Source organism: Chroicocephalus ridibundus, chromosome 1 (assembly GCF_963924245.1).
Source record: "Chroicocephalus ridibundus chromosome 1, bChrRid1.1, whole genome shotgun sequence".
Classification (NCBI taxonomy): Eukaryota; Metazoa; Chordata; class Aves; order Charadriiformes; family Laridae; genus Chroicocephalus; species Chroicocephalus ridibundus.
In genome coordinates, this window is record NC_086284.1 from 198325982 (window position 1) to 198353890 (window position 27909).

A 27909-nucleotide genomic window follows, 5' to 3' on the forward strand; every position below is an offset into this window, starting at 1 on the left:
TTTAAAAATCCTCAGCTGTCTTAATCCGGCGCTTTATGGACCGGCCTTTAGGCCGCGCTGCGCTGCTGGTGGGCCCGGAGACGCGCCGTTACCGCATCGCGGGGTGGCCGGGAGGGCCCGCGGCCCCGGGGACCTCCTGCCCCTGCCGACGGGCGGGCCCGGACCGTGGCACCCGGCCGCTCTGCCCGGGGCTGCGTTCCGGCGAGGGCAGGCCCCGACAGCGGGGCCAGGGGGACGCGACGCCCCGGGCCGCCCCAGCGCCGCCGCCGCCGCCGGCCTCTCCCCACACCGAGGCCCGTCGCGCTGGGGTGACGTCGGCGGCGCCGCGCGCGGCGCTGAGGGAAGGAGGAGGCGGCGGCGGCGGCGTCCCGCTCCCGCCGGTCCCCGGGGAGTCGCCTCAGGTACGGCCGGAGGAGGATGGAAGGGGCCGGGTACGGCCGGAGGAGGGTGGAAGGGGCCGGGGGCGGCGGGACGGTGCAGGGGATGGTGTCGGGGTGCCCTGGCGGGGGGCGAGGGGTGAGGCTGGTAGGCGTTTCGGGGGGTGGAAGAGCTGGGCCCAGCTTGATCCGTGGGCATCCCCCGCCGCCGGGGTGTTGCCGGCACCCCCCCACCTTTTCGGTGGGTGCTTCAGAGCCGCCCCCGGGGACGGCCGGTGTCGCGCAGGCCAGCCCGGCGCTGCCTGTCACCATCAGCACCCGCCTTTCCTTGCCCACATCTCATCGACCGCTCTCTGCGGTGGCCCCGTGGCTTCTGAGGGCGCTGGACAGGTGGGAGGGAGATGGCAGGGGTCTTCTAAGAAGAGCTGGAGTGGTGAAGCTTTTGCGGGTGTTCCACATGCGTCCTGTGTTAGATCAGGACAACCATCTCTGTTCTATTTGCATCTACCAAGCAAAATTGGGTGTCTGGAATTAAGCTTGCACCACCATCACTTTGCTTGTGATCAAAGTCATAGTGTTATTTTTATAGCTCATGTCCTAAATATGTGCTAGGTCAGTTCTCTCTCATTTTGGGCTGTCTTCCCTTAAGTTAAAGCATACTCATCAATTTTTCATACACGTTACGAGTGTTTCTTCCTTTTCCTGCTGTTTTTCAGGTCTTTGCATGAAACCAGAGACCCAGACTGTAGCTGCTGTAACCTGACAAGTTGATTTGAAATGGAGAGCATTACGCAGTTGTTCAATGATCTGTGTGAAGCGCACTTGACAGGTTTGCCATGGAAGGTCCACCTGGGCAGGCGGAAGATCAGCAAGAAAAGGGCTAAGCAAAATCTGAAAAGGGTTGCTTATAATGCTCTGTTCATAAACCTTTTCCAAGATGAGGCTCGTAAGCTGCAATCAAACGTTTCCAGGCTTCCGGTGAAAAACAAAATTTTGATGCTGTCTTTCAACTTGAGGGTTGGTGGCCTAGGTGCTCAAGCGGATAGACTGGAGAATCTCGTGGAGGAACTGGAAACAATGGAATGCTTACCGTTTACTGAAGTTAATTCTGTCTTGGATCTCTTAGTACAGCTCGCTGGAACAGGTCCTCCTCAGCTTGTACCACAAAAAAGGGACTATTTTCTGAACAACAAATATGTTGGGAGAAATGTCAAGTATCAGGGTTATGATTATTATGATGTAAGTGTATTTGAAGCTGATATACAATCTCTAATAACCAATGAAGAATGTCAGTTCAATGACACAATTCAAAAGACGCTTCAGATAATGGAGGCTGCACCTGGCACTGGACTCCCTGCCATAGGGATGTTCTCCCAGAACTATCCTGCTGGTGACAAGTTTGAGAAAGAAACACGGGTTTCCCTCTTTGGTGCTCTTGTCCATAGCCGTACGTATGATATGGACATCAAGTTGGATTTACCACCAGTGCCTGACAATGCAGATTTGTCTGGACTTGCAATTAAAGTATGGTATCATTTGTTTTGGACTTAAGAGTATATGCATGCTTTCAATATGCCACTTTGAAACTATAGTTTAAAACATACGTAGTAGTTTAATTTGTAATAGAAGCATACAGTGTTGGAATTTAAGATGGAGCAGGGATCCTTTTCTTTGCTGAGAACCAGCTAAGCTTTTTGGATACAGAGATGTATGATAACACAAACCTTGGTCTTGTCCTATAACAGTGTACAAAACCATCATGTGACCATAGGCTTTATGAAGTTAAGCCCTTACCAGCTATATCTATGCCTTCCCCACCTTGTAATCTTTAGCTTGCAGTTTTGCCTGCTTTGTATATTGAAGTCCGTTGTGTTGTTGCTTACTTGTTACCGTTCTGCCTGACTGCATAAGCGTTCCTGTCTGAATGTATGTGTTTTGCTGTTCAGATTACATTACCTAACTTCTTGTGTTTTCTTCTTGGCTTGTTGTATCTTAAAACGTTTTTTTCAGTTATTGTATGTCACTGAGCCTCCTAGTTCCCACTGTCTTTTTACCTTTTCAGTGTATATACTGTGTCTTTTTTTCCCCCTTTTGCTGTCCATTCTGTTTATTTGTGCTGTGCTTTACTCTCAAAGAGGTACTAGATAAATTTGTTGGATTTTTTTTCTTTCTTTCCATTTTTATTGTGTCTAGGTAGATTTTTTATACTTCAGTACTTTTAATCCTCATTTTGTTCCCTCTACTTAACATATGAATAGTTCCTGCATTTCCTTTAACTCGGGGGTTTAATTGAAACTTGAAGGCAGACACATTAAAAATGAAAACCCCTGTGCCATTCATATGTGCACATATGGATGTAAGTTGCAACTTAGGGGAAGCAGAACCTTTCAGAGTAAGTCCTGTATTCTTTCCATCAGACTGGAAAATTTGCAATTTCTTGAAGAACATGCTGCTTCATATGTGGGTGTGATTGTTGTTTGCTAAAATTGGGTACTGTTCTGCATATACAACTCCTGTTGAGTGGGAGTTGAGGATGTGGCATATGCGCTCTTTGGACACCTGCAGATTTTCTGTATGTTAATAAGCATAAGGGAACAAATTATGTTAGTCATAGTTAACAAAATTATTTGAAATCTGAAGAATTAGGGCCTGGATCATTTGCCCAAACGAAATACTGAGCAGTATGATTTTATTAGTGTTACATATTGTTGAATATCCAGACCTCAGATTGTCAATTTGTGGAACTATATGCTTACCAAAGGAGTAAGTTTCAAGTTTAACACTGACAAACTCAGTATGTTATTTTGATGGTGATTGTTGTTTTACGTATAGGCATTAATACTGTAGAGACTTAGCAAATGAAAAGAGTGCTTACAGGAAGAACTTAAAATAGATATAAGAGGAGGGTGGATGATGCGTATTGAATATGTAGAGTCACTGGATAGCAGAACATCTTCTTTATTAGCATGTGTTTCTTCAGTAAAATGTTTTCATATATAACATTTGAACTCTCTCTGACAGGTTCCCCAAAGTATAGACCAGTCAGAAGATGAGGGATTCCAGTCAGCATCCAATCTGACTCCTGATTCTCAGTCAGAGCCAAGCATGACTCCAGACATAGACTTGTGGGATGCAGTGCTTACATATGGACCCAGCAAACGACGATGTTGGGAAAGAATTGGATAGTATGTGTCTGATGTTACTGGCAAACTTACTATGCATCATATGCAAATGTATGAAGGTGCATGTCATCTTAGATCCGAGTGGCCTTAGTATAAATAGTGAAATGTTCATATTTAATTCACAGAATTCAATATAATGCATTAATGATTGAGAACGGAATAAAGGTCTAGTTCTCAGATTGCATCTTTGTCAAAAATACTGAAGGGATTATGGGAACACTTGCTGTTTGTGTGAAATGCAGCATTTTTATAACTAATTTGACTTCTTATGCACTATGCAATTTATTTCAATCTAAAATGATTCCATATTTTCAGTTTCGAAAGAGAAAGTGGTACTTGTAGAGCACTAGAATAATTAAACCCTATCTCCCAGAATTGTAGTGTTGTATTCCTTTTCCCTCTCTGTAACCAAATCAGAAATTGTTATAACAGACTTCTTGATGGTGTAGTTAGACTTTTGACTGTTGAGTAGAAGATGCGTCTCCTGAGAGAATGCTCTGTATAGCCCTGTTAAAGCTTCCTTGCTTCCCTAAAATGGAAGGAAAAAAAAAAAGGCAGGTGTGGCAGGTATCTTCCTTACATTCCTGATGGATGGTGGTGAGCCTGATTCTTGGCGAAACTGCTCTGTATGTTTTCTGTAATTCTAAGTAATAATCTAGTGATGTGTCAGTTGCAGTGTTATACAGTCTTTTTTCAGCTGTGAGCCTGAGAAGCTCAGAAAGTCAGCAACTCCCTGATCTGATTTTTCAAAGCCACTGTAGCACACTCTGGCTTTGTTCCTAGTACAAGACAGTTTTTCTTGCTGCAATTTAGACTGTAAGGATCTTTAGAGTCAAATATAGACCGCATGCCTGACAGTTTTCATGTGATACGTGCTAGTGGAATTCAGAATTTTTGAAAGAATTAGAAAGAGAAGTTTTTTTGGAGGGGATAGTGATCCTCATTGGGAAGAGCTAAAATGTGTTAATACAAGTCATTATACAAGTTGTGGACCCTGAAACCCTGGTATATGTTGACCTCATTTTCCTAATGAGAAAACTGCATCAGGGAAGGCCACAGAAGCAGCTGGTAATTGTCTGTCAAGGTTTCTGTCTCTGAACTGATGTTCAAATTATCTACCTATTTCTTCACTGTGCTGAGTTTGGGCTACAGTTTCATTGACAGAATGCTCATTCCCTTGAAAATGTACTATATTACTAGTAGCTTTTTCTGTGGTCAACACTGGCTGTGTAAAATTCTGAAATGCCTTTTTTTCTTTAGGAGATACATTTCCTTCTTTGCATATAATCACTTTGTAATGTTGTGTTTACTCTGACACAGCCCACCTGGTAAAAAAGAGGAACCCTATCTTACTGAAGCTGGGAGAGAAGCTTTTGACAAATTTTACAGACTTCGAGAAGGGGAATTGCAACTGTTTAGTAATACTGTACTTCAGCTTCCACAGCTTGTGCTGATGAAAGAACCTGAGCTCGTTAAGGATGTCTTGAATGTCCTCATTGGTGTGGTATCCACTACATTTTCACTCAATCAGGTATGGAAGATTTTTAACTGTGCTTAGTTGCGTCTTTTTCCTTTTTTCTTTGTAGAGGTTTCCTCTTCAATACATATATTTCTCTTGAGATCTTGCAGTTGCAGATACTGTTAAAAAGTTGAATGTGACCTAATAGCAATATATTGCAATAATGATGTTATTGCAATAGGCTAAGAGTATTTGTAGTCCTCTAAGTGAAAATAGGTTTATGAATACTCGAAAATAGGTGTGCAAATAGTTTTGTAGATTGGATTTTCTTTAAGGAATTAGATAATGAGTCTTATTCTGTATATTTGGAAGTACTATTCATACTCCTGAAATTTTGCTACAGTTTAATAAGTTTATCACACTGTCCTAGCTATATAGCCTCAGTCATCAGAGTATCTAAAGTGAAAAATTTTGTCTGCTTTTTGTGTATAAATGTTTGCTATTTTAAATCAGAATACAGCTATGAAATATTTGAATCTGCCTTTTTTTTGCTTCCTATGTCCCTTTAGGCTGCTCAGACATTTGTGATAAAGGAGGGGGTATATGTGTCTGGAACTTCACCGGAGACAATGCACAACCTGCTGTCAGAAGTTGCAGAGTATGGAACCTATTACACACGCCTGAGTCGTTTTTCTCTTCAGCCGGTTTTAGATTCTTCATACAGCAAAGGCCTTGTGTTTCAGGTAAAACAATCGTATTAAATCATCTAGATTTAATGTCCAGGTAGAGAAGGTAACTGATTTTGTGTAAAGACGGAGTTTCTTTGTTCTGCAAAACTGCAAAGCATTTTAAGTGTAATGCTCATTCCAGGTCAGCAATGAACAGTGCCACTGTGTTTAAATCACAGCTCTGGGTGCTTAGGGGAGTTGCTTGCACTGAAACATGTAGTAAAAGGTCTTCGTTACCTGAAGTGTGATTTGTTTGTTCTGTTGAAGACTAAAGTAACCTCATTTTTAGATGTTTTAGAAACATTACATGTTTATGCCTTAAGATGTATAAAGTTAAAATACAAGAACTTTCTTAATACAGTATGTGTGTGTATATATATATTTTTTTTAAAAAAAATAAAAACTGAAGTAGGGAAATATATTTAATAGCTTTAATAATTTTTTCTCAGTTCAGAATTAAGTGCAAATTTTCCCTGTCAGTCCTCTGTGTATTATGCTGAACTGCATGTACACTGTGTAATATCAAGTTATTTCATCTCTTTCTAATCCATGGAACTAAGTTAGGATTGGTTATGAAAATGTATTCTTTCTGAAGATTTGATTTACAGCAATGTTAACAGAAATTGAATAAGAAGATCTCTCTCTTTGTCTTGTTAAAAAAAGTTCTAGCCGAGTTTTTTCCAGTATCCAGTTTAGGCATGAGAATGATGAAACAGTTTTCCCTAGGTTCCTATTATAGCTGTTAGACAATGAATAGCTCCTCAAAGGGCAATTCAAAGAAGCTGAACCAAGATATTTTATTATACTGTGTGTGGGTGCAGGCTCCATGCATTGGATGTATAGAGTATAGAGGAGCCATCTGGCCAATTTGAATGTCTGAAGTTGCATGAACTCGTGCTTTCCCCTTGCTTTGGTATACAAGTCCCTCTTACCTGCATATGCAAATTATTTTAGTAAAAGGTTTGTTTTCACACTGATGCAATTGATTTGAGACATAGATTATTAACAGCTTTAACGGTAAGACTCTATATATTTTCTGTTGATACTAGGCGTTCACAAGTGGGCTGAGGAAGTATCTTCAGTATTACCGAGCCTGTGTTTTGTCAACACCTCCTACTTTAAGTCTTCTGACGATCAGCTTTCTCTTCAGAAAATTAGGTCGTCAGTTGCGGTAAGAGAATGATATTAAATATTTAAGCTTTTCACATCAGAAAAATTGCAATCTGTTTCTCCATATACACTAAAAGAGACAGTGTTACACAGGCATTCTTACATGGTCTGTCAGTATTTTTCCTCTGTTTTTACAGAAAGATTTCTTTATATCCAGAAGATTCTAGGGAAAACATGTAAGGTCTTTATATTAATTTTCTGTGTTATCCCTGTTATCATTCAGCTGATACAGTAGGGTTGTTGTGTGATATTCAAATTTAGCAAAGTTTATCACTATGATCTCAGAGACTTCTGGTTGGAATTGTTACATATGATTTAATATTGTTTTCTAGGTATTTAGCTGAACTTTGTGGCATAGGAACAACAGCGCTGGGGATCAGTGGTGGAGCTGGTGCTTCATTTCCCACGGTGATAATTAATTTGCTGTTTTTGTTTGGTTTGGGTTACAACATTAATATTGTTCAAAATTAGGTAGGATTTTACATAAAATATTTAGTGTTGGTCTCTCTGTTACCAAAGATATGACCTTGGACCTCCAGTTAGAATACCATGATCCTTTCTCCAGATATTTTAAAATTTGGAATTTTTTCCTGTGTTTTCAATTCCTAAAATAAACAAAGGATCCAAAATAAGCCTTACAGTGCTTTTCACTGCATTCTAAAGGCAGTGTTTGTTGCAAGTCAAATTAATCCAACTCTAAACATACCTCTAAACACACCTGTTTCCCTTCAGTGACTATAAAGTGAGCTTGAGGTAGCTAGCTCTGATAAAGGGATCTTAACTGCAGGTAGCTAGAGGAAGTGAGATGAATCATAGAATCATAGAATAGTTTGGGGATTGGAAGGGACCTTAGAGACCATCTAATTCCCACCACCCTGCCATGGGCCGGGACACCTCCCACTAGACCAGGTTGCTCAAAGCCCCATCCAGCCTGGGCTTGAACGCTTCTGGGGATGGGGCATCCAAAGCTTCTCTGGGCAACCTGTGCCAGTGTCTCATCACCCTCAGAGAAAATAATTTCTTCCTAATATCTAATCTAAATCTCCCCTCTTTCAGTTTAAAACCGTTACCCCTCATCCTATCACTCCACACCCTGATAAAGAGTCCCTCCCCATCTTTCCTGTAGGCCCCCTTTAGGTACTGGAAGGCTGGTGTAAGGTCTCCCTGGAGCCTTCTCTTCAGGCTGGACAATCCTGCCTTCTGTGTCTAGTAAAACACGTAAAGCAGTGTACTTATGAGTCTTTTGTTATTAAAGTTGTAGTGAAGTTTGTTGCCTAATATTAGAATATTTTCCAATTTTTTTAGGGTGTTAAATTGCTTTCGTATCTGTACAAAGAGGCTCTCAACAACTGTAGCAATGAGCATTATCCAGTTCTTCTGTCTTTGTTGAAGACAAGCTGTGAACCATACACAAGGTGCGTGCATACTGTTCTCTGCATAATTGTGTTTAAGAGCAGTTCTGAATTAGTAATCTGGTGAGTAACTCTACTAGTTTAACAATGGCTTTTAACATTTTCAGAAAAAATATCAAATATGGCTGTATCTGCAAAATACATATAAAAATTAATTCATGTTGCTGAATCCTCTTTCCCTCTCTTTTCCAGCTTAGTAGCAACACAAGGGTTTTATATGTGACTAGATTAGTAAATAAATACATGTAAGTAAGACTTCCTTCTTGCTGCTGGTACTGGAAATTGATGCTGGAGTATGACTCAATAAACAACTTCTATTTTTTTTCTCATACCTGTAGTAAAGTCCTGAAACTGGCAGCTAACAGGTTTCTCTTGGTGTTGCACAAACTGGGAAAGTTCGTGCTTATTTCCACTCTCTTTTTCTTGTGAGCAAAAATTAAAAAAAAAATATCTGTTATTCATTAAGTAGATGTGGCTAACAGTAGGAAGTAGAGTTCCTTGGATTGAAACAGTTTTGTTAAGTAGTGGACATCAATTTGGAAATCGTTAGTTTATAGACTTCTGAAGAGATGCTAAATTTTTTTTAATAGTTATTTATAGGGATTTTAGCTGTAGTCCGCCATCAGTTTACAATGATACTTAATAGATGGAGTGATACTAGAGAGAGAAAACACAAATCTGTCAAAATGGTGTAAATTTAAGATTCCTCCCATGGCCACCCTTCTTGTTTTTAATTCCTTCCAAATAAAATGTTCTTCAGAGAAATTTAATTTCAGATTTACCAGAAGACTCATTGAAATATCTTCACAGCTCCTGCCCTGCAATTTATAGAAGGTAGTCAGTTTTCTGAAATGGCAAGGGCAGGATGTCATGGCATCACAAGGAACCTAAAAAATATAAAAGTATGCTTACTAGTATGTGATACTTAGAGCATTGACTCCTAAATTTGTTGCAGATCTCTTTTGAAACATCAATCATACATCAGGGCTGTCATGGAAGTGGGCTTCCATTATGTGCAGAAAGTGTTACCCCACTCATTTATTAACCTGAAAGAAATTAAATAATACAAGTTATTGCTCACATAAATCATTGAAAGATCAGATTTAACACTTTAAAAGTTCTTAACTTTTTACTTACAACCTTAAAATTGAATGGTGGTTCCTGTGCTAAATGCTTCCTGTTTGTTACACTGACACAACATCTAGAAACATTGATAGTATTGCAACTAGTAAGAAAAGAAAAGATTAGCTTCAAGGTGCTCCAAGCCTTTTTATCTATAGCTTCAGATAATTTTATTTTTTTCTTTTTCTTCAAAAGTTTGGTTTCACCCAGAGGAATTGTGAAAAAACATGAAAAAATATTCCAAAATAGTAGTTCTCATTATTGCAAGTATATTAAAAATGTCTCTAGGTCTGGGGAAAAGATGCTTGATATTGCATCTTTGGTTTATACCCTTTCAGTTTCTCCCTGATAAAGTTACTTCTCTTTAAAATAAATCCTTCCTGCTTATTTCTCCCTATGCTTTGCATCTGCCGCAAAGATTTCTAGAAATTTTTAATATATGCTTAGTAAATTAATATACAGAAATAAAACCTTTGTTTTAATTAGGCAATGTTCTTTCATCTTAAGTAATTATCACTGAAATGTTCTATATAAAGGTGGTTTATTCTAAGAAAACTGTAGAGACACAACCTGTGTGTATCTTTAAATATCAATGTGACAGCACTTAATTGCTGGTTTTTATCCTGCGTATAGCTTGCATGTTTTGATGTTTTAAAGAATATACTTATTGTTTGATTATAATAAAGTTGAGAAGGCGAGCGGATTGATTTTCAATATTGTCCAATTATATATTTTTTTTTAGATTTATCTACGACTGGGTATACAGTGGTGTATTCAGAGATGTTTATGGAGAATTTATGATCCAGGTGAATGAGGATTATCTTTGTTTCAGAGGTACGGTATGTATATGGAGCATTTGTAATTCATATAATTTGTGCTGTTAATTACATAATTAAAAAGATATACTTTCATCTTTTTTTTTTTGTATGTGTAGATAAACATTACTGGACTCATGGTTATGTTTTGATTTCAAAAGAAGTAGAAGATTGTGTCCCTGTATTTCTTAAACATATTGCTAATGATGTGTACATATGCGGGAAAACCATAAACTTGCTGAAATTGTGCTGTCCTAGGGTAAGTTTTGGGTTGGTTCCTTCCTGTTACATTGACAAAATCGTGTCTCTCTAGAGCAAGTTTCTAGGTTTTTAGCAAGTTCGCTCGTTTATTGAAAACTGGTATAGCATAAGTAGGATGTTGATTCATGAAAGGCAATTACTTGCTCTCAGATACTTGTGAGCCGATTATCCACTCTAATTGCTAAAACCTCACTGCAGAAGTAGAAATTTTTAACAGCATCAAATTTATCATATCCAGCGCACGTACTATATTTCTTCTTTTTTTTTTTGTATTGAAAGCAGAAACATTTTAGGCTTCCAAGCAAGTGCCTTCCATTTTTCGCACAACTCATACTGCTATTTTTTGGTTTAAAGATGCCTCACTTACCAGGTCTTGACTCAGTTCTGCATAGCTCTTGTATTTTGGCTCTATCCCTACATTTCCAAGAAGTGCTTAAATAGTTCTATTTATTCATATTTTGCAGAACAAGTCTTGTCCTTGATAAGAAAAATATGTTAGACTACTTTGTCGTCCCTTTTCTCTATATATGTCTTAACAGTGAAGCACTCACAGAGGTGCCTAAAGTCTATAGACACTCTTTCCAGTAACTAGTATTCTCTTTCTTTTTAAGATCAGAGCTGCCCAGTCTTGACACAGCTGAGCAGCTCAGTATCAGATACCTGATATCAGATATAGGGCATAAACATAATGTCTCAAATGACATGACCCTCTGCTAGTTCTCCTGAGTCTGCTATGATAAGCATTCTCAAATCATGACTCAGGTGCGCCAGTAGTACTGGGCTTTTTATAAAACAGTGTCAGCTATTATTTCCATTATAAATTATAGCTTTATCAGTTACTAACCCAGTATCTTAATAGATAGAACATTCCCCCAGGATGCGGGGCACCCGGGTTCAATCCTCTTCCATCTGTCTGAGAGTGCCAGTCACATTTCATCCCTTTCCATGATAATGCCCTAAACAGCTGGCTCTTCCCTTTTGCTAAGGCTAACACAGTCCCAGGAACGCAGCTCTGGGCATCCCGTCTTTTGGCTTTTACCAGTAGGCTGAGGAATCCAGTGTGACCATGCTTGTGGGCTCTTTTCTTTTTATATAGCTCACTTATCTTTCTGTACTGCATAGAACAGCTTCAGAGATTTAGGGATGCTGGTGTGGAGCAGAAAGACCTAAGATACTTAGAGAACAAGTACTCTGTGATGTGAACTGGCCATATTTTTGAGAGAGATGTCTGGCACAGAGCGCTCTCCTGTAGGTGTGTGTTAGATATGCTCCAGACAGTTCCTATTAAGTGGGGATCCGTGGGGAACATAAATGAACAAAATCGAACTTTTGATAGGAGAGAGGCATTCAGCGCTGAGTTACTCAGACTCAGTTAATTTGGATATTCAGAAAAGCAAACTTTCAGTCATTTAGAACATGACTACTATAAATGTTATGTATCAGATTTTAGATTCCTGTCCAATTCAGTGGGAAAGTGGGAACCCTGAGAATTTGACCTGTGATCCAGGTTCTGGAACGTTATATCTCTGTCTCCTACTTCGAATGATATAAATGCTAAAATTGATAATAAAAATTATAGATCCTGTTTCAGTGTCTTGAAGCATTGCTAAGTTAAGAAAAAGTATATAACATGAGTTTATAATCTTAACATTTTACAATTTTAAAAAAAGTATTTAAAAGGAAATTTCTCATTTTTCTCATTTTTCAGCATTATATATGTTGGTCAGATATACCTGTTCCCCGGATTTCAGTTATTTTTTCGCTTGAGGAACTGAAAGAAATAGAGAGAGATTGTGCAGTGTACGTAGGTCGAATGGAAAGAATTGCCCGATACAGTTCCATAAGCAAGGAGGAAAAGGTAAATGAATAAAAGAATAAAGACCTTGTTGTTGGGATTTTTTTTAATACTAATTTTTCATTTTTGTTATAACTTTGAAAGAATTTGTAATTTTCGTTAGAACTTTTTCGTTGGTCAATTGCTGTTTGAATTGTTATCGCAGCAAATAAACTTATTTAATATAGCTTTTAAAAGGATAGGTGGTGTGTTGTCATCTGTTTGCATGTATTAAATGAGTTTTGGACTTCCATCTTAGTTCTTTGCAGCAGCAGATTTGTCCTCCTACTGGAAAAGTACTGAAAAGATTGTTAGATTCTAATTTAACAAATGTGACAACCAGATCAGAATCTTTTTATAATTTGCATAGCTAATTGTTTTTTTCAGAACTCTTTTCGTTATAAGGAGACTTCTCTCTTTCAGATACCATCAATATAGTGTATATATCAGATGGATCTGGTTTGTTGTAAGGTCTGGAATATTAACTTTCAGTATTTGTTTATAGACGTTCCATTTAATTAATTGGTTTATTCATATTTCTGTATGGTAATCATAGATTAATAACCATTATCAAGTGTGCACCTCTATTTGCAACAGTGTATTTGCAAGTCTAAAATAATAGAAAAAAATCCCACCTGTATTTGAAAGGTCCCTTCCAACCTGGACAATTCTATGATTCTATTTTTGTTTGGTTGGGTTTTTTTTTTTTAGGATTTGCGCATGGAAATAGCCAAACAAGAATTAATTGTTCATGCACGAGAAACTGTTAGCAAAGTACTAAAAGCCATTAATGGTAAGTCGCAGTGCTGTCTCCTGTGTTTTCTAGTGGGTTTGTTAATGTAAACTAACGATATCTATATTGTAATACAGATCGACAAATATCAGAACGAATGGCTTTGGATGCAAAGAAACGGGAACAGTTTCAGAAATTGAAAGAGCAGTTTGCAAAAGACCAAGAGGTATTTCTGTGTGTGTAAAGGCCAGCTGTATTTCTTGGGCAAATAATTGAAAGGATATCTTGATTTATTGTACTGCAGTTGAATGAATAGCTCATGGGGTACAAACAAGAACTTCTTGCAGATGTGTGTGTTACAGCTGGTATTGAGAGTGGCTTTTAAAAGTGTTAAATATTTATGCAGCGTCGCCTTGCAATAAAGCAAGAGGAGATTGATGATGATTTCAGCTATGCCCGAGAGCTCAGAGAGAGAGAAAAAAGACTGAAAGCTTTAGAAGAAGAACTGGAAAAGAAGGCAAGGTAACTGTATCTGAGTAGTCTCCCAAAACTTGGATACTCCAAAACCATCAGAAAGACCTCAGAAAAAGTTATCGTATATTAAAATTTATGGTACTAGCAGTTCCCAGACATTGCTCTACAAAGGTAATGTTTCCAGTTAAAAGATGGATGTAAGGATTTTTGGTAATCCATGAGCTAATCAAAATTTTGTGATGTAGGAATGGTCAGCGGCCCAAAAATCCGGGACCCACTGATTTGTGCCAGTATGGTTTTTATTATGATCAGAATTTCAGGAAAAAAATTAACTGTGCTAAAAGCTGATCCCACAGCAAAAATGGTCATGTGTATGTCAAAGCAGAAGTAAAAAGCAGACAGAGGAGTCAGATTGATAATTATTTGAATTGCTGTTATTGTGCATCTAGTTGTATTCCACTTTCTTCCACTATATCTAAAAATACTTAAGATAAATGAGTGAACTAGTAAGAATAGTTACAGAAATACACATTGACTAAGAATACAGTCCTGTTTTCTCCACCTCTGGCTTCTACTTTTAAAAAATTGCTTCTCAGTTCTGAAGTGCTAAAAGGTCTTATTCTTTAGAAGAGAAGATGAAAACCAGTATGCGAAAATCTCTAACTTAGCTTTATTTTTACCTTCATTTAGGCAGGAATTAATTGACCATTATAGCAAACTTTCTGATGATGCAGCCCGTAGGGAACAAAGAGCGTTATGGAAAATCCAGCGACACAAGTTGGAAACAGCCCGTCTTAAGTTTCTATTAGAAGATCAAAAACGCATCGAGGTATCTTCTGAAAAGATTTAAGAAATGTAATTTAGAAACTTTGGTACTGGGTACTTAAAGACTTTTGCTTTTGTCATTTTTACTTACAGGAAATGCTTGAAAAACTTCCAGATGGAAACTACAGGAGAAAATTAGATATTCTTCCTTATAAACAGTGCCAGTTGGCTTTAGACAAAAACCCTGTTGGGAAAGGTCCACAGTCAGAGGTGTGTTTATTTTCTTACATAAACTGCAGGTTGCTGTTCCAAGTCTCCCTCGAGGGAGTTCATTTCATGGTTCATTTCAGTTCAGTAAACACAAGGTTCACTGTAACAGCAGGGTAAGCAGTTATCACATTATTTGTAGTACATCTGAAAAATTGGAAAACTTTAAATCTTACTTGTAATAAAGTGGCGCCCTAATAAGTAGCTTGATTATGTGACTAGCCATGCAGTGTAGTAAGTATTTCTTTTTTAGGTGTCTTCTGTGAAACCTCTGCATTCTGATGAGACAGTTGGCAGAAAAGAATCTGAACCTGGACTGGAATATGCTACTTCTGCCGACAATGCACTGCCCATGCCAGAGCCCACAAATAATAATGCTGATCAGCATTTTCAACCTAAAGCAGCAGGATCTGAAAGCAGTCTCCAAAGTCCAGAGAAAGCATGCAGTCCTCTGTACAGTGCTGATTCCTTGCCTGAATCCAATGTGAATATAGAAGATTTCTTATCAAAGCCACAAGATGAACAACCTGTTGCCATTAGCGTACAAGGATCTTTGCTAGATGAGGCATTCCGAAATATTAACTCAGATCTTTCTGAGACGTCTCAGGTAAGTGAAAATCAGCCTGTCTTGAGAGGAGCGCTGGAAGAAGACAGTGCACCATTGCATCAGCAAAATGAGTATGATTTTAATACAGTTCTCAGACCATCTGCAGCTTGGCAGGGACATGTTAGAGTTGGAGAAAATGTATGTGATGTGGAGTACAGAAGGCCTCGATGGAATATTCATGGACATGCATCTGATGCCAGCATTAGAGTGGGAGAATATGTACCTCATGTGGACACTAATCAGCCACGTTCAAGTCCTTATGGGCATTCTTCAGATTCCCATATAAAAATCAGCAGCTATACTTCTGAAGTTGAATCTAGCCGACCGCGGTGGAATATTCATGGGCATGTTTCTGAAGCTCATATTAAAATTGGGGAATATGCTTCAGAAGTAGAGCCCTCAAGGCCTAGGTGGAACATTCATGGACATGCTTCAGAAGCCAATATTAAGGTTGGAGAGTATGTGTCAAATGTAGCTTCTACAAGGCCTCGATGGAACGTCCATGGTCATGCATCTGATGCCAATATCAAAATTGGTGAAAATGTGTCAGAGGTGGTCTCAGCTAGACCTCGTTGGAACATCCATGGGCATGCTTCACAGTCGCACATCAAAATTGGAGAACTGGTTTCAGACACAGAGCCTTTGAAATCTCGTTGGAGCCCGTTTGGTCACGCATCTCAGTCAAGCATCCAAATAGGGAAGTGGGCCCCATCTACAGAAAATGATCCAATACCTCATCGTAAAACTATTTTGGGTCCTTCATCTGACTCCACAGTTCAGACACTTCTGTACAGTGAAGAATTACCTCCTGATGAAGGGAGCAGAAAGGAAGCAAAAACGTCACAAGTTAAGGAGAAGACTTTGCCGCAGTTGCAGTCATCTGACAGTGTTCCAGTATTTACTGATGCTAATGTTAAAGATGACAAAAAGGAAAATATAATGGAAGAGAAACAAGAAGGTAAAATAAAATTTTTATTCAGTCAGCATTTGTTTAAGGGCTCATGAAAGTAACTGTAGATGTTTATGTTCAAAATGGGCACTTATTAGTTAATTCCTTGCATAACTTGTCGGATGCTGTTAGAATTCAGAGGAAAGAATTTGAGCTTAGTCTTGTCTCCTATATACAAGAAACAGAGCATTAAAAATCCTAGTCTGAAACTTCACAAAACAGGACCTCGTGTGATGTCAAGTAGAGAACATGCGTGAAACTGCCTGGGTGGGACTGTGGGGAGGGGCAGTTATTGGGATGATTGTTTCTTTGGTAGTCTATAGAGAAATTTTGAAGAACTTTGGGAGCAGATCTGAAGTATGAACTAAGTATTATTAGCGGGTCTAAGTACATGCTTTCTTTAATTTACTTGTAATTACAGTAATTGCAAATGTGGTCAACAAGGACCCTTCTCCAGATTCCTCACAGAGTTTACAGGTAAGAAACAAAGTATTTGTTGAGAAGACTTCCTTTTCCTTTGAAGGAGTAAACACACTGGTAGTTTCTGTCCTAATCTAGTAAACACTGTAATACCGTATAGTTTTTACATGTCAGCTCTTTTATTTTCAGTTGGAACAACTAGTCAGTTACCTGTAAGAACACACTAAGTGTGAGCAGACAAAGCCAGCATCTCTATAAAATTTGATCATTTTTTTGTTTTAGGCAGAAGAACCTGAAAAAGCAATTCCAAAAGAGACCGTGACTGAGGAAACTTCATTTTCTGAAGCTAATGCTCCCAAGGCGAAGGAGGAGGAAGAGGGAGAGGAAGATACATGGAAGAAAGAACAAGCTTATTTGAAAGCCTTATCGGATCAGTATTGTATTGAAAAATATCAAGATAGTTACGATTTGATGTGTGAGTAGAACTGTTGGAACAGTAGATTAATAGAAGATGTGGTAAACTTGAGCAAGAAAGCTGAGTGCCGGAAAAAATACCTGAATTTCCAGTAAATTACCAGTACCATGAACTGGAGCAGCCAAACAGTTTGCTTCTAGGCACAAAAATGAGAAATACATTTTGACACATTATGATTTTCTATCCTAGAGGGGTTTGTAGAGTTTTATAGAAACAGATTATCAAGTTGCTTAAATATAATAACATACAATGTTTATATATTTTTAAATTTAGCAGAACTGCCAGTTTCCCATCTCTTGCATCATGTGATACCGAGATCGTACACTTTTCCTGTGGATCCTATGGTACAGTCAGCAACAGATGAAACAGCTGTACAGCTGAGTGAGCTCTTGTCTCTGCCAGTGCTGATGAAGCGTTCTATTACTGCTCCACTTGTATCTCAGTGAGTATTCATTAGAGATAGTGAATCCATAATTTAGCAATTAACATCATGTTCTTTATTAGTTCTTTCTTGAGACAAGAGTTGTGCATAGAGCTGTTCGCTTAAATTTTCTCTTTGCTCCCAGAACTGGTTCAGTGGATGGACCATTACTAACTAAAAAGTTCAGATTTGCATTATAAATAGTAACATAAACTTACATTTTCATTTGTAAATTAAAAATTTGACCGTCTATTTAAAATACAGGGGCTCGGAGGGAAGTGTTTGCTCTCAGACTCCTGGATTATGCAGCAGTAGTTTTGACACCATTGGTTTCCTTGTTCTTTTAAAAAGAAAGTGTATTATTTATAATGTTTGTGCTCATTTTTATTTGGCAGATCAAAGATAAGGGGAGAAAAAGAATAATCTTTCGATTATGTGAAAGCTCATGCATATTGATAAGGATGTATTTTGTGTTTCTATGGGAACTCCAGCGTCGAGGCTGTTTTGAAGTTAAATAGAAGCTGTTCTTGTTACTATTTGGTTTATATAGGGAAATCATATATGCGTTGGACCATTTTGTTAGTATATCTAATGGTATTTTAAAGAAAAGTTTTTGTTATTATGTACAAAATTAGCTTCTGTCATGAAAACAGTTACTCACAGATGTGTTGAAATGCTTCCTGTTTTGGAATCTACTATCTCGTAAGTTTGGATTCCATTTACTAACTGTGAGTATGCTAAACGCAAAGTTTGGTGCACTGTAGAAAGATGTAATTATCTAACTTAGTTTTAAACATCCAGATTGGCTACCAGCATGATCTGTATACAGATTCATGTACTCAGCAAAGCAAAGTAAGCGAGCCTGAGTTGTGTGCTGGCAGGATTAGCCTGTCCCTGATATGCAAGTTAAATTATTTAAAGCTAGCTTGAATGCCTACACTGTACTGCAAACTGGAGTATAGACCTGCCCTCAATATTTAGTGTCAGAGCTTTACCAATTAGGATATTCTTCTCAGGGATTTAATAATTCCTAGTCTGTTTGTGTAGGTGACAGAGATAAGACAGAAGGCTATTGGTAAAATGTTGCTCCAGGCCCAGCAGCGTGTTCTAAAGATCATTATATATAGCCAGTCTTAAAATACTTCCACAGTACTGCTCAAAACCCAGTTATATGAAGTGGTAGCTTTTAATTCTGAGGTATGTTCTGAATGAAGATTTTTTTGTCTCATCTTTTTTTGCTTATGTGAATATCATCCTGTCTTGGATATCAGAGTTAGATACTGGAGCATTAATCTGATGTTAAAGCTGAATGTTAACAGTAAAGAAGGAGTTGCTTGTAAGAATAATACCTTTTATTTGTTTTTATTTTTAGTGTTTCTCTTGTGAACAAAGCAATAGTTGATTACTACTTTGTGGAACTGAATGTAGAGAAGCATTTTGAAGCACTGAGACACTTTTTGTTAATGGAAGACGGGGAGTTTGCTCAGTCACTCAGTGACCTGTTGTTTGAGAAGGTATTTGTTTTGTTGTCTTAACCCTTGGTTTTGGGTTGTCTGCTTTAGCTTGACACCTCTGGATTAATTTGGATAAGAATGAGGGAACGGTGTGAATTAGAATCCTGGCTTGCTCTGTTTTCCTCCTTTGTGCCATGCCAAGAAGTCTTACAGCAAGGAACTATGTTAATGTTGTAAGGGCTGAGGCAAAAAAGGTGTTTGCTTGGAAGGGATGGCAATGCCCAAGGAGGTCCCAAGGAGGAGAGTAGTATTTTCTACTGCTAATTCCAGCAGTAGAGAGAGTACAAGGATTTGGCACATCAAAGATAATAATTTCAAACTTTGACAGATAAGCAGTCATGGAAGGGTATTTCACTCTCTCTGGGAAAACTGCTGCACTATTGCTCTGTCCCCTCCCATCTGCTGGCAGCAGGGCTAGAAGAGCCTGTTGCCATTTGCTAAAATCCAATGGAAAAGCCTGTGTCGCAGAATACCTATTCTTACCTCAGATGTCCTATAGAGCAGAGGGGAGGGCATCTGAAGAGAGTGCTGGGCCCTCTGATGCGACAGTGTTGTCATGACTTACCCCTGTGTTCATGGGGAAGACAGTGAGGTGGGAGGAATAGCCTGGGTTAATACAGCTGGTTGCCAGTGGAGGTAGTGGCTGTATAGCTATGTATAGTTAATGCATTTCTCTGAATCCTAAGAATGGCTTGGACCCAACTAGGGAAAGCAGTTGGGGATTTAGACTCGATGAATAGCTTTATTTGTAATCTTCTGAGGGTGCTGAGTTGATGAGATAGGCAGATTGCAGTCAGGTGGATAACACCAGTCCTGTCGCTGGCTTTCGGCCCCACTAAAGCCCAAAGGCTGTATCCCTACAGTAGGGATGCAGGCTGTATTCCTGCAGTCCAACATATCAAAATAAATCAGTACAGGTATGAGATTACCTGCATGCTGTGAGCAGCGGATAGTTCAGAAGTTGCTTCTTATGCTGTTTATGCATCCCTGTGGCAGAAGTAGAAACTGCAAGTCAGAACAGTGGAGCAAGGCAGGATAGTCACCACTTTACCATTCTGCTTTAATTCACCTGTGGTCAGGAGCCAAGACTGTTTATTAATACTGTGTAATTAGGATTTTTGGTTTTTTACCCCTAGCTTGGATCAGGACAAACACCTGGTGAATTGCTGAATCCACTGGTTCTTAATTCTATCCTAAATAAAGCATTACAGTACAGTCTTCATGGTGACACCCAGCTTGCTTCCAATCTTTCTTTCGCCCTCAAGTACCTTCCAGAAGTGTTCAAGCCCAATGCGCCTGATGCTCTGAGTTGCTTAGAGCTAAGGTACAAGGTAAGAAAGCATGGAGAAAGGTCGTAGTACTGCAATTATACCATGGTTCTTATGTACCACAGTAGAGTGAATATGTTCTTAATAATGGAATACTTTTAAGAATAGAGTAAAAAAAAAAAAGTGTAATGGAAATTACAGGATTTACTTGACCTGGCCATTGCGTTACATTATTAAAATACTTACTTCAGGGACATTCAAATTACTGTATCTGAAATGTTCTTCTAACACAAAAATGTGGTATGATCAGCACTGTTATTGCTTTTAGGTTGACTGGCCTCTGAACATTGTCATTACTGAGAGCTGCATGAACAAATACAACAAGATCTTCTCCTTTTTGCTTCAGCTGAAGCACATGGTGTGGACTCTCAAGGATGTTTGGTTTCACTTAAAACGCACTGGTAAGTATAACGAGTGAACTAGCGAGCATCCTATTTAAAACGCTTTTAGCACCCTGTGCTAGACAATCACTTATAAACAGTCATGCCAAGCTTCAAAAGCCACAATTTTTAAAAGAAACTTCCTTGGCATTTTAAACAGACTCTACTGACAGAAACCTTCATTCCTTTAAAAATCTGATTTTAGGCAGTCTCCCTGGGTGCTGATGATAATATATTTCTGTTTTTATTTTCAGCTTTAGTGAGTAGTGCATCAAATTCTGTTCAGTTTCGACAGCTCCAGCTGTATAAACATGAAATGCAGCATTTTGTGAAAGTTATTCAAGGTTACATTGCCAATCAGATTCTTCATGTTACATGGTGTGAATTCGGAAACAAACTGTCTTCTGTAGGCAACCTGGAAGAAATTCACAGAACACACGCTGAATACCTCAACAAAGCAATCTTCAGGCAAGCTACCATACTTATTTTTGCTTCATATATTTAAGTTAGTGGAGCTGCCAGTCTAGCCTAACGTATTTGTGCAGAAGTGAATTCTACCTGACATACTCAGTAGTCTGTACATATGAAAGTTTAAGTAAGGGAAACAAACTTCACGGCACGGTATGACGTCCATGCTTTGGTGCTTTTCCTCAGCTACCTGTCCTCTTCATTTCCCCAGACTCCTTGGAGTTGCTTCCAGCTCCAGTTCACCCTGCCTCTGGAATCTTCAAGTCCACTCAGGACGGCTCTAACCTGAAAACTAAGGGCACGCTTGCCACAGTTCTGTTTTTCTTTCACCCCATCCTTGTCATAGCCTTTGTAAATGAATGCTGTTTCATTCAGCATGAGTAACGTGCACGAGTAAGCCTTGCTCAAGGATTGTAATGCTTCTTCTATACATTATATATGCTTTTAATAAATGTGCAGTGACCAGGACTGGACTTTGAAGGAATAAATGTGACCTGATGCCTCTGTCCAGATTTATGAGCAGCGCAAGAGACATCTGTCTTTTAGGAATCACAAGCTCTTAGCCCTTTGGTTACCATGTATGAGGCAGAAGGGTGCTGTGAATAAGAGGACAGGAGGTCTGTTTTTTTTGTTTTCTTAAAGAGTATACACTGGAATGATAAAGTGGAGACATGGAGGAAGAAGAGATGATAAAGAACAGAAATTATAAACAAGAAAATTATAAACAAGAAAAGAAATCTGTCCTTTCATGACTCAGTTTTAATAAGAAAAAATTTGGCTAAAGTTACTGTTTGGATACCAGCTGATGGGATGAGAGGGGATTAAAGTTTAAGGAAACTCAGAGCATGATAATGTTTTTAAATGTCATCTCTTTTGCAAATGCAGATATCATCCTAGAAATCAAACAAACCAATACAAATATCAGTTCTTTAGAAGTGCAAGCGAATGATGTTAGGTTTAGGCACCTTTTTTAAAATCAATTACAGTTGGCTGCAGTCCCGTGAATTTTTTTTTTTAAGCAAGTGAAGAGGAAACCTAAAGGATTGTCACCGCTTTGTATTTTTCTCCCTACAACCAATAAATCGTGTCAACTGCATTTCTAAAGTTGTTTTTGTTCCGTTAGGGGTCTGTTGACAGAGAAGGCAGCCCCTGTGATGAACATTATCCATAGCATCTTCAGCCTCATTTTGAAGTTCCGCAGCCAGCTGATCTCCCAGTCGTGGAGCTTCGACACAGGGAAGCAAATGGCTGTTCATCCCAACTTTGGTCTGATGCAGCAGTCGTACAATACCTTCAAGTATTACTCCCACTTCTTATTCAAAGGTAAGAAATTGCATAAATTCTAGATAGAAGAAAAAGTCAATTGACAACTGAAAAAATTACAAGGAGGTTTTGGAAGTATAAGATAAAAGTAGGAAAATGTCTGTACTTAGTGTGTGTTAGAAGATGTAGTTCCCAAATGAAAACTGCTTTATCATGGTTTGCAAACATCTGCACATCCATCAGTTAAAATGTCCACACAAGAAATCTAACAGATATCCCAAAACTGACGATAAGTTTTTGCTAATTTGCAAAATAAGTATTTGGTATTTAGCTCTATCTATGTGCTCACATTTTTCTTTTCTCTGAAATTGAGTTCTGGAACTTTTTATTGGCCACAATGAGAGGTAGTTAGATACCATTTAGAAGTAATTTTAGACATGTCTGCGTTAGCTGAGTATTACTGTTGTTACGAGATTTGAAAATTCTGATTCCCATGTTGGACTAAAGCTCAGAGAGTCTCCTCCTAGCACTAGTTAGAGCTTATATCCAGTGCTCCAGGGAAGTGTTTTTCAACTGCACAGGTGTTGTGCAGTTTTCATCTGCACATCATTCCAAATGTTTTTTCCTTTAACGTGATAAAATTTCTTCTCACTGTCAGCTTAGCCTATAATGTGAAGAAATGGTTGATCTGTCTTTTCTTTCCATTTCTCTTTCAGATCTTGCTTGTGATTTTAGTAGAAGTTACTTACCCTTCCCCTGAGTACAAAGATGGTTCATGGGGTTTGGGGTTTTTTTAGGAATTCCTTAACTCCTGAAGGAAGTGCAACTGTTTTTCTTAGATCTATTTTTCTAGAATATTTTTTAGTCAGACTCTATTCTTCAGGAAATGAGCTGCCCTTTTTATTCTTTAAGGGTGTCCAAAAATGGTGTCAAAGGACCAAAAACAGATATTTCAGGATGAGTTAGAATGGCTGCTTCCAAATTCTACAGGAAGTCAGAACACCTCTGGGAGCCACCTAAGCCCATACTACGAGATCTATGGTTGCTTCATGGACAGAGATTAATAGACCATTCCGTAAGGAAATTTGCTGAGTGACCTAGTTCTTTACACTCTCTTCATTAAGCACTACAAAACAAATGTGTGCTTGTTCCTCTACACTCGTTCCTTCAGTCACCACGTACTGTAAAATGCTCTCTGTCACAATGGGTTGATCCAGAATCCATTGAAAGCCGATACAAAGTAGTCTGGGCTTCAATGGCTTTGGCTCGGGCCCTAACTTCTAATTATACACTTTCCCGTCTTCCTTGCATGCTACTGCTGCTTGCTGATTCCCTTTATACTAGTGCATGGGATGTTTACGAGCGTAGGGAGCTTCTATTGCCTTTTTTCCTCTGTTTCTAAGGTTGTGTAGAGCAGTTGGTTTGTTCATTCATCGAGCTTGAGGGGTTTGTTCCAGGACTGTCTCTTTGTTTTTTCTTTCTCACAATGGACTTTCGTCAAGAAAACTTCAGCAGAGCTTCTTCTTTCACAGAGGTCACCAGAGGACCTAAACAGGCTTCCTGGTCAGTTGACATTATGATAAGAATATACCATCTTATTGTGAAAGCAGCTTGAGAAAGCATTTCTTTGTTAGAATAATACAGCTTCACTTAGAACTGACACAGAATCCTTCTCTTCAATCTTATTTGAAATACTTTGTAATTCCAGAAAGAGATCCTGAACCTTTCTTATGCAAAAATAAGACATTTGTTTCCATTTTTCCATTGTTTTCAGATTTCTGCATTAGGCTGCTTTTTTTTTTTTTTTAAGTTAAAATGCACAAATACTATCAACACTGACTTTAGAATACTAATCTTAGTTGAAGCTTATTTTATTTTTTGGGTTTGTTTTTCTTCCAGTGGTAACAAAGCTTGTAAATAGAGGATACCAACCGCATTTGGAGGACTTTCTACTGCGAATCAACTTTAATAACTACTACAAGGATAACTGAACTCTATAGAGTAAGGATCACAAATAGCATGGTAAACCAGAAACAAACCTATGTGCTTATCATTTATAGAATCTTATGCAAATGCCATGCAAGAGGCATTTATCTTCAGTGAAATAACCTTGAAGTATATAACCACCACATACAGAGAATGATGCTTCTTAAAATCCACCACACCTACCAGTGTTTTGATCTACTGAGAATTGATGTTGTCATTATTGCAAAGATAGAGAAGCTGAGTGCCTGGTCCTGACAGGGGAGAGTGCAAAACTGTATATTTGTGAATGTGTAAATGTTGTATTTTCAGTGTTGTGAATTTCCTCCAATGTAAATACATGTATGTGAAATAAATTAACAGATACTTTCTAAAATTGTTGAGAGATGAGTATGAGGTGCAAATATTCAGACACACATAAATGTGTGTTTAAGACACATATGATGTGTTTTATTTTCAAATTGCTGTTAATTCTCAATCTCAACGTAACTGATTTCTTCAAGGCCATTGGTCACAGGGGAAGGCGGCATGATAAAAACACCTTGCAGTGAGGCTGTGTCCTGGGAGATACAGTATTTGACTATTCAAGCACTTGGTAATTATTGCATCACTTGTGCCAAACTTTCTTTATCCCTCACTTAACCTTACACCTTATTTTGTGGTGATTATGTAAAACAGATAAAATGGAAATTCAGCATCACTAAAGTGAAACAAATCTGATTCCAAATAGATTCTGACTACTGCTTTCAACTGCAGGATCACATTTGCAATTTGCTAATGCTTTTCCTTCTCCTTGATGTTTTCTTTTTTTCCTTTCTATATTGTGAAAAGACACAATTGAACTATTTACTTCATGGGATGAAAATGTTCTAGAGAGACAGTATGCTTTGAAATTTTCAGCTTTGCAATACGTTGATTTTGAGATTCTGCAGTCCCTTAAAATGTGGATCTAGTCCTCAGGAGCTCATTGTCTGATTAACGGCCACTTATTTAAAAGTATAGGCACCACTAGCATATTAGCAGTACTGAATATGATTATTTTCTGATGATGTGTAGGTAGCTTTATGTATTATTTTTTTTCTGAAATAGAAATTAGGCATTAGAGTCAGAATATAGCAACTGTAAAGTTGACCTGAGTGTTTCTGCTCCTGCTCTGCCACCAAAGTCAGTGTAAGAATGTGGTAACGCACAGTTGTAATGCACGCCTTCGTTATCTGTGCTGTATGTAATTAACTAGCTTCCTTCTGTTCTACAGAGTAGGAGATTGAAAGAGCAGGTGGCTTGCAGATTGAACTGTTCTGTTGCCTGGGCAGGTGGAGAGCTGGTTGTTTACCTTCAGGAACTTCCCAGGCCAGGTGTGTAAGTGCCAGCTTGCCTTCTGATGCAGACTGATGCCTTGTCCTGGGGCACGACTCCCCACTAGAGAGCAGCCGTGCAGCTGCTGCAGGGAGCGAGTGGCTGCCCCCGGCGCTTGGCATGACAGTTGGAAGCTTAAAAAGACAAAGTTTTAGCTTTCCCGTGAACCCAGTGTGACTCCTGAGGAGGTCCACACCGCCTGCCTGCAGTCAGCACTCCGAAATGCCTCAGGTGCCTTAGCTGGCCCTTGATGTAGGCAGCGAAGAGAGAGTAGAAAGAGGGAAGAGAGAAAATGTGATTCAGAGCACCTGAATTAAATTCCTGGCACTGTTACACAAGAGGAGCAGCCCTCTGCCTGTTGACTTCTAAAGGAGTCCTATCTGATGAAGGAAAAGGCTAGCAAGATTAGCAACAGCTACAAATCAGAGACTTCTCAGTGCAGGCTGTGAGTAGTGCTCTGCATCGTCCCACTGCATATAACACAAGATTCCCTGGTACGGCGTGATAAAACTAGCCTGCATTGCTACAGTTGGTTGGCGTGTACTTCATCCCTCGTGGTGGTGAAAGATACACTAAACTGCTGTTAAACAAGTAGTTTCTCTTAAAATTAATTGGAAGTGCTTTATTTTTTCTTAATCCCCCTGTATTTTTGCCACATTCATACATCTATGTTTCAAACATTTATAAAGATAGTAATTTGGGGGGTGGTGGTTTAAAATATCTCCAGAGATCCGTTCCAGCCTCAGTTGTTCTGTGATCCTTTTGATTCAGCTCAAACGCTGCTGTTTGGATTTGTTTGTCTCACACTCCCTGTCCTCACACCCAGCTCTGTAACACTGATCATTTTACCAAATTGATCCTTTTTGATGCAACTTGTGAAAAATGTAACAGCAGAGGTCAGAGTTTAGGTGCAGGCTTGCAGTGATGAACTGCTTCCTTACAGACAAAAGCCTTTAGAAAAAAATGAGAGCAAAGTATGGAAATGAAGAAAACTTCTTCCCCCCCCCTCCCATTTTTATTGCTGAGCATGACGTTACAGGGCACAGAATAGCCCTTCGGCCAGTTCGGGTTAGCTGTGCCCCCTCCCAGCTTCTCACCTACCCCTGGGCAGGGGCAGAGGGAGAGGCAGAGACGGCCTTGATGCTGTTCAGCAGTAGCCAACACACTGCTGTCTTATCAGCCCTGGATTAGCTGCACATCCAAAACACAGCCCCGTACAGGCTGCTATGAAGAAAGTTAACTCCATCCTGTCCAGCCAGACACTGCACAAAGTTAAATTAATTTTGCTTTGGAAAATACTGCTTGTTTAGAAAGGCCAGTTAGGAAATACCAAGAATGACCTCAAGCTAGAAAAAACTAACTTCCAACTTTGTGGTGTTACATGAGCACTTCAGTATAGAAATGGTTGCAGTAGCTCCCTGCTTTTATGCACAATAAAACTTTTGAGTGCAGTGGACTAAAAGTCATCCAGAAATGTCTACAAATCAGTATTTTGATCCACACTCTGGCACTGGGAACTCCTAATTAAAGGCTGAAGGGTGGAGGCCCCTCAGCCAGCTCAGCTCCCAGTGTCAGAGGCAGCTGAAGGGCATTCCCTCCTTGACGTCCTTTTGCCCTGGCTCCGTAGTTATTAATGAGGGGATCTGCTATCTCTGCTTCTGGGAAAGAGTTAAAGGGTGGATGGAGCGCCTTTTTTGGGGGGTTGTAGCAAGAGAGAACAGAGGGGAGAAGCCAGTTAACTGGAGTGTTACAATGCCAGTCCTGGTGCTGAATTGATTAATGGACAAAAAAAGCATTTTAGATACAAGGTTTCCTGGCCGACAGCCACCAGGGAAAGGCAGAGGGCCAGATGGAAGCCCCCACGCAGCCAGCCTCCCTCCCTGCGCAGCTGCTTGGCCCACCGCGGCCGAGGAGGTAAAAGCTGCCTACGACTGAGCCTACGACTGAGCTCCACCGCTGCCCACCACATCAGCCCAGGGTCCTTTCCATTCCTGCGCCCAGCTCACACCACCACAGGGGGCTGCTCGGGGATGGAAAACCTGCTCAGACACCATCCGGGCCTGGGAGCCAGCACAGCTTCGCCATCATCAGCAACATCACTTAATCTACCAGTGCTTCAGGTTCTCCACCTGAAAAATAGTAACAT

General features: G+C 39.4%; 1 protein-coding gene across 1 annotated transcript; it reads left to right on the forward strand.

Annotated features, from left to right (window-relative positions):
• The first annotated feature begins 105 nt into the window (after positions 1 to 105).
• On the forward strand, positions 106 to 26295 carry TUBGCP6 (tubulin gamma complex component 6). Its single transcript, XM_063323340.1, has 26 exons — positions 106 to 401; positions 1094 to 1901; positions 3399 to 3562; positions 4880 to 5090; positions 5588 to 5761; positions 6796 to 6917; positions 7249 to 7324; positions 8222 to 8331; positions 10193 to 10284; positions 10385 to 10524; positions 12235 to 12384; positions 13072 to 13153; positions 13231 to 13319; positions 13500 to 13615; positions 14258 to 14396; positions 14486 to 14602; positions 14853 to 16164; positions 16577 to 16632; positions 16858 to 17050; positions 17324 to 17492; positions 18844 to 18985; positions 20122 to 20316; positions 20582 to 20714; positions 20948 to 21161; positions 22285 to 22484; positions 24324 to 26295. Exons 2-26 carry the CDS (start codon positions 1155 to 1157, stop codon positions 24413 to 24415), a joined length of 5235 nt encoding a protein of 1744 aa, XP_063179410.1. The 5' UTR covers positions 106 to 401; positions 1094 to 1154; the 3' UTR covers positions 24416 to 26295.
• The last annotated feature ends 1614 nt before the right edge of the window (positions 26296 to 27909 follow it).

Coding starts and splice junctions, on each gene's coding strand:
- TUBGCP6 (XM_063323340.1), top strand. CDS start 1,155: ATGGAGAGCATTACGCAGTTGTTCAATGATCTGTGTGAAGCGCACTTG. Junction 13,616..14,257: donor GAACTGGAAAAGAAGGCAAG/GTAACTGTATCT, acceptor ACCTTCATTTAG/GCAGGAATTAATTGACCATT. Junction 16,633..16,857: donor ATTCCTCACAGAGTTTACAG/GTAAGAAACAAA, acceptor TTTTTGTTTTAG/GCAGAAGAACCTGAAAAAGC.